The following is a 12,353-nucleotide window of genomic DNA, read 5'->3' on the forward strand; positions in this document are numbered from 1 at the left end:
AGGACTCTTCAGCTTGGAAAAGAGAAGACTAAGGGGGGACATGAAAGAGGTATATAAAATCATGAGTGATGTTGAGAAAGTGGATAAGGAAAAGTTATTTACTTATTCCCATAATACAAGAACTAGGGGTCACCAAATGAAGTTAATAGGCAGCAGGTTTAAAACAAATAAAAGGAAGTTCTTCTTCACGCAGCGCACAGTCAACTTGTGGAACTCCTTACCTGAGGAGGTTGTGAAGGCTAGGACTATAACAATGTTTAAAAGGGGACTGGATAAATTCATGGTGGCTAAGTCCATAAATGGCTATTAGCCAGAATGGGTAAGAATGGTGTCCCTAGCATCTGTTCATCAGAGGATGGAGATGGATGGCAGGAGAGAGATCACTTGATCATTGCTTGTTAGGTTCACTTCCTCTGGGGCACCTGGCATTGGCCACTGTCGGTAGACAGATACTGGGCTAGATGGACCTTTGGTCTGACCCGGTACGGCCTTTCTTATGTTCTTATGTTCTTATGAAACAGGCCGTTTGCCTGGGTCACAGGGTGGATAATGGAGTTATTGTCAGAGATGGTGGAGGCTGAGAGAAGGAAGAATTTGGGGAAAAGATCATAAACAATAACTCCAGCCAGTGCAAATTGGCAAAGCTCTATTGACTTCATACATACCAGTTGAGGGTCTGGCCTGCTGAGTTTAGCTTTTGCCACAAGCTTGAGTTGGACTTCCGTTTTGCATCTATTTTTGCTATTTCATCCTGAAGAGAGGGAGAGATTGGGCTAAAGACAGATGAACACACATCTAGCTTACTCACCTTTAGCTGTTCAAAGCTCCTGGCCCTTCGGTTTGCATCAGCAAAGGGATGACAATTTAAGATATATGAGCTGGTATAAGTGTGCAGAGGAAAGAAGAGGAGACCAAGAACAAAAACCTGACAGAATGCTACTGAGGATAGGAAAAAGTAGAAGGGAAGAGCCACCAAAGCAGAAGCTAACAGAGAAGTAGGAAGAAAACCAGGAGATTATAAAGTCATGATAGCCAAAGTAGCCAGAGAACACAAAATGTGGGATTAAACTATGTAAGCAGGAGGATAATGGGAAAGAAAACTCTTTGTCTTTATGAAACAGATAAACAATCTGATGAGTATATATAACACAATGTAAGTATGCACTAAACATATTAAAGACAAAGTAGTCTTTTCTGTCTTCATTTTCCAGGCTATATTATAGGCTGTATCTTTGTGAAACTCCTGTTTTGATGGACTTCATATTAAAAAAAACAAAAACAAACAAACAAAAAACTTTAATTCCCTGTTTTATTTTTCTTTATTATGCTTCTAGAGGGAAAAATAGAAGGATTTGTTTAAGATTACTGTCATGTTTGTATGATTGCATGTATTCAATTCAACAGCAAAATTAAAATGTCCATAAAATAAATAAATAAAAGCTAAAGGGATATTAAAGGTAAATGGGGTAATATTGGAATGGATTAAAATGCATGTTCCCAAGGTTTTAATGAACTAGTCAACATTATAAAATCTGGGTATATATCTTTTCATGAGCTGTGACATCACAATGTATTCTTCAGGTTGGTTTTAATGTTTAAGTAAATGGATTAATCAAATTCCGCTCTCTTTTATTTAAAGCTGTCTTTTGGGGAGATATTGCCTTAGATGATGAAGACTTAAAAATCTTTCAAATTGATAGGACAATTGACCTTACGCAGCATTCAAATGAAAGACTTGGACATAACACAGGTATGATGTTAAAGGTGTGACTTTTTAATTTTTTATTTTAACCTATATTTATTTATTCATTCACAGAACACAACCTGCACTTTAAACCTACAAAACACGGTATCATCTAGGGGTAATATTGGTTTTAAACTTTATAAAGTTGTTTTATCATTACAAGTTTGCTTTCTAAAAGGCAATGAAAAGTCATGGAATTTTGATTTTATTCCTGGTATTTCTAATGAAAATTCTTCTCTGGAACATAAAAATAAAGTTTAGTGTTCAGCTGGGGCCAAATCATGTCCTGATTTACATGGCAGCGCAAGAGAGTAAGAAGGTGTAAGGCCCCATGCGGGGGAGGGGGGGAGGAGGACAACTTCAGGAATGGTTGAAGTCTTGGCTTTGCCCCTTCACATGGCATCTGGCACAGCTGCACTGGCCTGCTGGGGAATGTATACTGATGTGAAACTGGAAGGGAGATTTTCCTCAATGAATCAGTCTCCTTCTTAGGCTGGTCCAGGAAATACACCACAACATGTTGTTGTGCCTTGTTCAGGGCAGAGCATATAGTTACAATCTTGCCCATATGGAATTTTCAATAGAGAAATGTGATTTCCTATATGATTTGCATCCTAGAATGTTCATTTCATGGAATACTCCAGGAATTTGTCAAAATACCATGGGGCTTGATTATTCATTACATTCTTTATTTGTTTTAATGTTGGACTGCAAAACTGGTCTTAGAGATGGCCAAATAAATATTTACTAGACAAGTGTGTGTGTGTGTGTATATATATACATACATCTATCTGCTGCTATTTATGTATGTATTTATAATGCAGAAGTACAAGAAGCTGGAATCAGGCTTAGTTCTCTGTTGTATTAGGTATAGTACATGCACATAGGAAAACTAAGTTTCTGCTGCATAGCTGTAGGCCCCAGTCTTGCAGTCTTCTCTAGTAGGATTTGGGGTAGTTTGTGGAAAATGGGATTTAAAAGACAAGTGACATATGAAGAGTGTAGAAAAGTGATATATGCAAACATAAAATTTTAAAATACATTTATTTTTTAAAACATATATGTAAATTTCAGTTGCCCCCATCTGACCCTCTAACTTTGCCAACATTAATTTGGTGATTTTTTTTTATAGCTGTTGCAACAGAAGTGTGTCTTGAGGAATGATTTGAGGGAAAGGGCCAGTTCAGATGAAGATGGCCATTCTAATTGTTAATTTTTTTTATAAATATGTTTAAAAAAAAATTTCCCACGAATTTACTCTTCGTTGTAACTACATATAATAATTCAAATATCTGTATATTATCCCGGCATTTTCTTTTATTTTCTTCTTATGCTACCTGTTTGTTCTAGGCAGGATCATCTTTGATCTTTTCTAGATCAAGATTGGATTGAAAAAAATCACTGACTCTTATTAACATTTTCTCTAACAAATCATTTTAATTAACTTTGAAGTATCTCAGGTCCTAGTTTTGCTGACAAAATGTAGAAAGCAAAGTCAGTAATTTCCCTTTAAAGCAGCTGTAGTTGAGTGATTTATTTGACCTGCAGACTTGTTTTAATACCTCTGATGATATCTTTGAAAGTGACAAAGATCTTTCTGGTGATTGCCAGACAGATGCAAGATAATTTTAAGCTGTTTCTTATCATATTTAATGTTCTACTGTTTAATTTTCTTTTCCTCCCTATGTTGGGGGATGTGCATTATTCCAGCCAAGTGAGAGTTTTCTTTTCAGGGACAGATTGTGGTACCATGTTAAGGACCAGATTCTGTCAACCATAAACCTCCAGTAGTCTCCATTGGGAGATTATAGGAATAATAGAAATAGAACCGGGCCCTAAAGCACTGATTCAACTTCTGGTACAGTTCGTGGGAGCTGGACTGGGCCCTAAGTGATCATTTTAACACTTGTACTTTTGTATTGACAGACAGATTTAGAGTATTAAGCTTGAAAAAGTTGGTCTCATTTTACATTATAAATACATGTATTTTCTAAATTCAGATTATTACATGTATATACAATAACGGCACTTTGGCCCATATTTAACAAAACACTTAAATGTGTGGTTAACTGCCACTCACTGCAATATCTTGATATCTTTTTGATGAGATTATAAGTTTGGTTGATAAATATAGTAGTGTTGACATATTGTACTTGGACTTCTGTACATTATTTGACTTGGTACTGCATTACATTTTGATTAAAAACTAGACTGATATAAAATTAACACGGCACACATTAAATAGATTAAAACTGGCTAACTGGCTGGATTCAAAATAAAGCTGCAATTGGAGAATTGTCATTGGCTCGATGTGTTTCCGGTGGGGTCCCACGGGGATCGGTTCTTGGCCCTATGCTATTTAACATTTTTTTTTCAATGACCGTGAAGAAAATATAAAATTATCACTGATAAAGTTTACGGATAACAAAGAATTGGGGCGGAGGGTAGGGGGATCGTAAGTAATGAAGTGGATAGGTCACTGAGTTAGAGCAATCTAGATTACTAGGTAAACTGGGTGCAAGCAAGCAATACACATTTTAATATAGTTAAATGTAAACATATACATCTGGGAGCAAGGAATGTAGGCCATACATAAAAGATGAGGGACTCTATCCTGGGAATCACTGATTCTAAAAAAGATTTTGGGGTCATGGTGGATAATCAGCTGAACAGGAGTTCCCAGTGCGACATTGTGGCCAAAAGAGATAATGCAATCCTGGGATGCATAAACGGAAATCTCAAATAAGAGTAGGGAGATTATTTTACCTCTGTATTGGGCACTGGTGTGACCGCTGTTGAAATAATGTGTTCAGTGTTGGTGTCCACAATTCAAAACAGATGTTGATAAATTGGAGACGGTTTAGAAAAGAGCCACCAGAATGATTACATGCTTTTATAGTGATACTCAAGGAGTTCAATCTATTTATGGTAGTTTAGCAAAGAGAAGGTTAAGGGGTGACTTGATTAGTCTATAAGTATTACTTGGGGAATAAATATTTAATAATGGGCTCTTCAGTCTAGCAGAGAAAAATATAACATAATCCAATGCCTGGAAGTTGAAGACAGACAAATTCAGACTGGAAACAAGGTGTACATTTTTAACAGTGAGCGTAATTAACGATTGGAACAATTTTGCAAGGGCCATGGTGGATTCTCCAACACTGACCATTTTAAAATCATGATTGGATGTTTTTCTAAAAGCTCTGTTCTAGGAATTATTTTGGGGGCCGGTCCATGGCCTGTGCAATACAGGAGGTCAGACTAGATGATCACAATGATCATGTCTGGCTGCGGGATCTATGAACCTACAAAAAGCATGTGCTTAAGGTTAAGTGCATGTTTAAATCCTTTGCTGAATCAGAACCTTTGTGTATACCTTTTTGTTCCTCTGCCATCTGGTTGTTAGAGTGACATGATCAAGCAGCCGAGAAAAGAAAGTGCAAATGGTTATTAAATAGAAAAAAATTAACTAGCCTGTTTAAAGTAAAATCTCTGAGCTCAAACTATATTTATTCTTTAGAATTTTGCTATTGTTTACCAGGGAAATTTAAAACATCTTTTAAAAAAGCCTTATATACAGATGTTTGTCACAATAAAATAAAATAATTTCAGTCCTGATTATGTAAATGTATAATTGTATATATTTGTTCCTATATAAATTCGTATTGAAGACAATGTGATATAATGTGGGAAAAACTAGCCACGGGGGAGTATAATAGCTAGACTAGTGTTTGCAGGATTTGGCTCTTGCGTTATAAATAATAAGTGCAGGGCCTGATCTTCCAAACTGTTACTCAAGCAGTGGGACTACTCAGCTGAGTAAGGATTATCTTCTTAGATTTGCAGGTTCAGACAATTACATTATAAGCTTCTCAGGGCAAGGCCCTGACATTTTGTTGGCCTGTGAAGCAACATTTATACATTGTGCTGTATAAGTAATAATAATTTACTAAACAACAAAGAACTATTATGTAGATAATTTTTACATAACTGCCAACAATACTATTTCTCTGCCCCCAACTTAAAATTTAGATTTTTTTTAATTCACTTTTGGTTAGCTTGTGGCTTGATGTGTACTTTCTATAGTGTATGCATTAGTCATATAAAATGTCAGGTTAGCTATTTTAAGATATTCTTATTTAATTTCTTATTTGACAGTAGTCCTTTTGTACACCAAACAGAATACATAGTGTTCTACCTTACTCCTTATTTTTGTTGTAATAACTATAGATAAAGGAATAATAGCTTCCTTATATCAGAAAGGTCATGGATTCCTCTCTATTACTGTTACCTCTTTCACATGTGCCTGTTTTCTAAGGATTTTTTTTCCCCCCTCACAATTGTCTGGAATTTTTTACTCCATACGTAATTTTGCAAAGTAAATGCTAACATGAGATAATTGCATTAATAATGGACAATGTGAAATGCATGTATATCGCATGGCATATACTATAGCTAACCAAAGAATTCCTTGGGAAGGAATGTATTGAAGTATTACCTCATCTTCCTAAAATGTTTTTAAAAATTTGGAAAATTTTTCTCAAGGGATCCAGCAAGTATATGACAGTGTAATCTAAATAATTAGGCACATTATTATTCACTGAGTAAGCATGCTAAGTTACTTGCCTTTTATGGCATTGTCTAGTCTGTAATCTGCCTTTTGAACTGCCATTTAGTAAATACATCCTTAAATGTTGCAGAAATTGTTGTGAAAAAGATGTAAGAGGAAAAAGGAATTTGAGGAAAATATTGTTGGAACTAGTATGGCTAATTATGACTTCTGCAATCCTTTATTCTTAGCCACCTCCTTCTGCTGCAGTAGCTTGATATTTCACAGCAAATATTGCTTTGTTTATAGAATTCCTAGAAGTGATTTTTTTAAAGTTATCTAAAACCTCTTAAGATATTCTGGTTATTCATCACACGCCACAATACTGCCAGCATTCTTTTTTCTTGCTTACTAATCTTTTTTAAAGGTAATATGCAATAATAACTAAAGTATCAGAACCACTATGAAACTGAAGTAGTCCGCAGACTGATATAGATGGCATATGTGGTTTAAATTAATCTGGTGCATGCCTGTAAGTGGGATGGTAAATGTTCAGACAATGAAACTCCAGCTGCCTCTTTGGATGGTTAGGTTTTCTGCTTCCCTCTCACTCGTTGATTATTGGAGCTCCACAGGAATGCCTCAGAGGTCATGTTACTATACTTTGGTATTTGATAGGTTAGCAGCCCTTGTGTGACTGACTGTGCTTTAAAGATCCATTTGCAAGTTAACAAAGAACCGTAAAGCTTTTGGGATAAAATCAATCATATTATTTTTTTAAATCATGTTTTGTTTGTTTGTTTGCTCTTGGGGTCTTAACATCTCTTCCCCCCCTTAGATATGGGAACATTGCGGTATACATTCAGGAAATATCTGCGAAAGCAGGGCATCCAGCTGTCAATCAATATGGCACTAAGGATGTCAAGGTCACTGAGAAGAAAAAAACCTTCAAATAATAATTAGATGATGTAATTGTCCTGACTTGTCTGAATAACAAAGACACATTGGCTTGCGTTCTGGAATGCATGCTAGAAAATCTTTCAGGCTACAAATGTGGTTTTGTTTCATTGTCAAAAATGCTTGAAGAATTTGTATTAAAGAATTTTAAACTTTCTTAAATATACATTGCATATTCTACAGAGTAATTCCTAATCTCTCTCCATAAGGTATTTGCTATATGTGTAATGTTTTGTGTTTAACTTCCATAATATTTCCTTTTTCTTTTTACAGGTGGCTTTGGTGAGCATGGGACGTCAAAAAAACGAGGTGCTCTCTATCAGCTTATAGACAGGATAAGAAGATTTGGCTCTGGTATTTTCACTGTTTGAATTAGCAGACTGCCTGATGTGATGTACAGTTAACATTAATGACAGTACTTTAACACCTTAAACTCAGTCTATATCAGTATTACTGTAAACTATTAAAACACGAGTAATGAAGAGATTAGCGCTTTTCCTATCTATACTTTGTCAGAGAGCTCATATTTCATGTAAGCACTAGAAAAGTTATTACTGGAAGCTAAAATCCTAAAATACATTATTTTAAATTTTATTTTAAATTGTTAAAAAAATTGCTAGGTAGTATTAGAATACTAGAATACAAATACTATTAGAATACCAATAGTATTCACAGCATGAATGCAGTTAGGATGTATTTTCATTAAGATTACAGTACTCTTTGTGTATGTGTTATGCATGCATTGATAGCCGCAAGTAACTGCTAATGGTGTATGTTGGTTTTGTAGGCAATGGGACGTTGTGATGAGTCAAACTGCATGTGAATCATTTATGATGTATTTCACCTCATAGAAACATTTTTTAAATTTTGTAAATTTCAGTAGAATTCAGTGGGCAGTATCTATGGCATCTTCATTAATACTGAATTAAGTTTATTCACTATGTTGGGTGTACCATGATTTAACTCTGATGCCATTAAACCCGAGCATCTGCAGGAAAATGTAAATCTCAGTTTTAATCGCAATTCAGCATGTGGGAGTGCATCATTCCATATTTTGCAAAAATAGCCACAGTGTAGTATCTGACATTACCAATATGTGGTGGTACATAACTGCATGCTTGATCTGAGAACTAGACCCTTAGTTTTGCATAACTGTCTACCTTTATCTAATCTGAACAAAGCTGGCTGGAAGAATAAGCAATGGTAAAAATGACCATATCGTCATGACACATTGTCATCAGATTATTCAGTAATGAAGAATTACATATAGCTGTCTGGGATTCCAACTCGATTTACATTTTAATAGATTGTATAATAATTCTCAGTAACAGATTCATTATTTTAATATCAAAAGATTGATGTAAATTTAAAATTATATTTGCTTAACATAGATATAGGTGTTCTGGACATAGAACATTTTCCTAAACCCAACAACTTTCTGTGTGGTTTATGATGTTGCTCAAGCTGTACAATGAATTAATCTATAATTAAGATTAATTCAGATTAATTCTGCCCAGGCTTCTGAAACTTTTCTCCAGTTTTTCATGGCTCTTGCACCTTTCCTTATTCTTTTTGTATCTTCTTTGCTTCCTTGCTGACTTATGGATCTGTACCAACCCTTGACCTCTTACCTTTCATCCACAGTTGCTTTTGTCCTGACCTGACATCTTTCCTGGTCTCTCTGTCATATCCCTTACTTGTCTGGCATCTTTCTTAACAGACTGTCACTTTGTGTTCAGTATATTTTAGTGGGGCTACTCACAGAGAAAGGTACTATTCAACAGGAGTGAAGGTAGCAGAATTGGCACTATTGAATAGGACAGACAGATCAACTTTTGCTAAAAGTCCATTTTAACCTGCCACCATGATATTTATACTAATTTATAAATTGCTCCAGAAAAGGAAAACAAGTAACTATATTGTATGCAAGTCCTTGCATTCATCTTCATAATAATAGTAAAGATTATAATATAATTAAATTGGATCAGAGAGAGAATGACTCTTTAATCTGGGCATTAGGGCACCTATTTGGGAGGTGGGAGACCCAAATTCCAGTCCCTTTGTGCCAATGAATATATAAGTATTTATACATAGTAGACAATATCAATAGAAATGACTGAGAAAGACATAGCTTAGTGATTAGGGCACAGTCCTAGGAGTTAGAGGACCCAAATCCTTGCTCCACAGTAGTCAGAGCAGGGAATTGAATCCAGGTCTGCTTTACCAGTTTTATAAGTGGTCAGCAGCTTCAAGCTTATCACTCATTACTCTTCTTCTGTTAATTACTTGTTATTTACAAGGCCACTTGTGAGTTTATGCTTTGTCCATACTTAACCTCTGTTTCCATATTTCTATCTTCTTTTATTATTCATGCAAGGCTACAACATTTTTTTTTTGTTTGTTTTTCATTTTTGACAAAGGACTGACCTGGCTTTAGTGCCTAACTCCTGGAGTGGAGATAAGATTCCTCCATCCGGTCCTGGAGCTAAATGCTAAAGTCCCCTTGAGGGGCAGAGCTTAGGCAGCTCTTCACTCAGCTTGCTGGCTTCTGTGAATCCTATTTTTAGGCAACGATTTCTCTCCATGCAATGTACAGGGAGCGTGGGTGCCTAACTCAGGTTTGTGGATTTCACAGGTGGCAGGGCGCCTAAAAGTTAGGTGCTGCAGTGTTGAGCATTACAGTGCCTAAATCTTCCTTTTGAATCCCACCTTAACTTTCTACCTATTTGAGAGAGATTATCAATACTTAAAATTGGGAGTACTGTTGGCTCTGGTAATGTCTCTCAAATGAACAGAAAATTTTTATCTCACCAGACCTTTCAAGGTGTAGGGATCTTTTTCTTAAGACAATTCAAGGCATATGTCCATAGAATCCCAAACAGTTAGTTTCTGAAGAATATGTTTTCTATGTTCTCAAGTACTTGACGCTCCTATTTCTATCTGAAAATTTTATGTCTATTGCTATTACAATTAGCTCCTAAGACAACTCACTACACTGAAAGAGTTCATCTTCCATTGTGACTGGACATCAGTAAAAAAGTTAAATAAACCATGTACAAAGTGCTGCAAAAGACATGAAGTAAACTAACAGTGCTTCCCTACAGCAATCATGCGGTTGCTCTTTCCCAGGCCCTGAAATAATATAGTTCTCTCTGAAAGTAGCTAAAACTAAAACCAGGCCTTTGCCGAGATAGAAATGAAACAGGCCTAAACAAATTTGGTGGTATTGCCTCTGCCCAACAGACTCTTCTAAACATCATCAATGGAAAAGAAAAACCCACCTAATTTTTAAAAGGTATTTTTTTAAAAAGTCAAGGCATATTACTTAGAGGAAGCAGTTTTAGAAAAATGATATATTTTTTAATTGGAGAGTCTAGAAGTAATCATGTTAGAAATGTCTCTTTAAGGTGTTAAAGTGCCTCTTTGCCTCATTGCATGTAAATTATGATAATGAAGATTGAGTCTTTCCATTTCAAGCACTTCTAACAAATAAATTATTGTTTTACGTCACACTGAAAAGCTGAATTGCTGTGTGAAAAGCTATGTTCTGTTATTAAAGTGTATAATGAAAACATGGAGTTTTGGCCTTGCAGAAAACAAATGTTTTCAATTGTGAACTCTTTTGTCTCATATAGTGTTTTTTAAAATATCATTACAGGTTTTGAGCAAAACAATTCTTCTAAAGGAAGATCAGCTGTAAAATTCTCAGGGAAAAATGAGAAAAACCGACTTCCCAGAGCTGCTACATCACGAACAGAAAGAATATGGCCAGGGGGCGTCATTCCGTATTTTATAGGTGGAAATTTCACTGGTAAGACAAAGGGAGAAGAAGGATGAATGTCTTTTTTTAAAAACAGGTTCATGATGAGCCTAATGTAAAGCCAATTGATGTCAATGGGAAGACTCTTATTGATGTCTGTTGGCTTTGGATGAGGCCCTAAGTAAATCTTTTCTGTAAATGTTTATCAGTGTATTAAAAAATTGTTCCCAAAGGCAATTTGGCAATTATATAGAAAATTAGTCTAGGATGTTTCAGAGGAGGTGGGAATGTTTGTTTGTTTTCATTGTCTAATTTCTTGCTATATATTTGTAGCAGGATACAATTAAATCTGGCTCAAAACTATTGTGACGTATTCAGTACAAGGCTACAAGTGGCTTGACTGATTAGTAAGGTGAATCCTGTTCAACTGACTGCATTGAACAAACTGGGCCCAATTCATCCCTTCTATAATTCTTTAATGTACTTCATAGATGTGCACATAAAATGTTATTTGAAATAACCATGGAACTTTAAAATATATGAGGGAAGATTGTGACTTCTTAATAGAGATAATTTTAAAATAATATAATAATTTTTAAATACAGTATTATAAAAGCTTAAAACAAATGCTACCCTGTAAAGCTGCAAACAGATAAATACTAATGGGGAGGAAGAAGGACTTTAAAAAAAAAAAGGAGCGGGGGGAAAAAAGGATTGAAAAAGATAGAGATAAATATAGAGCCAGCAGTGCTGTGCAATAACATCTTGCTAATTGTGCCCCAAGGGAATACAGAAAACTGAAAGAGCTTGGGAAAAGAAACGTAGTCAAGAAAGATTAAAAAAAATTCAAAAAAATTGCCCCAAAGCTCATAGCTGAAGGTCAGACTTGCAGTTTGGATATTTACACCACATTACATTGAACATGACCTTTGTTTTAGGAATGGCATTTTATTAAAGAGCGCTGAACAACTAAGTGTAATAAGTAATACAAAATGTTACACATATTACAAGTTTCTTATACTGAAAGGTAAATTCCAAAATGCTTGTGTGTGTTTAAGAAAAAAAAAGTCGAGAGGGGGTCATAGATGGGGTGAGGGAGAGACGGGGAAGCAATGATCCTTCATCTTTAGGTCACTGATTTGAATCCAACCGAGTTTGGTAGTGGCCAACTACTATTACCATATGTTGGATCTTCAGTTTTTATGTCTCAAAAGTCTTCCCATTGGATAAGTCTCTGTATCACAAAAATTACTACTACAACCAACAGTAATTTGCAACCTTGTTGTCACTTTGAAAGAGCTAAGTATGTAATGGTATAGAGAATGAATTGTCTCCTCTCGCCC

General features: G+C 35.5%; 1 protein-coding gene across 1 annotated transcript in view; it reads left to right on the plus strand.

Moving 5' to 3' along the window:
- Window positions 1-12,353, plus strand: part of TLL1 (tolloid like 1) — a 383,094-nt gene that overhangs the window by 274,445 nt on the left and 96,296 nt on the right. Inside the window, exons 7-9 of the mRNA XM_045020036.1 lie at window positions 1,640-1,750; window positions 7,524-7,604; window positions 10,909-11,061. Of these exons, the coding sequence (XP_044875971.1) occupies window positions 1,640-1,750; window positions 7,524-7,604; window positions 10,909-11,061 (345 nt within the window). The remainder of the gene's footprint in view (window positions 1-1,639; window positions 1,751-7,523; window positions 7,605-10,908; window positions 11,062-12,353) is intronic.

Source organism: Mauremys mutica, chromosome 5 (assembly GCF_020497125.1).
Source record: "Mauremys mutica isolate MM-2020 ecotype Southern chromosome 5, ASM2049712v1, whole genome shotgun sequence".
NCBI classification, from domain to species: Eukaryota; Metazoa; Chordata; order Testudines; family Geoemydidae; genus Mauremys; species Mauremys mutica.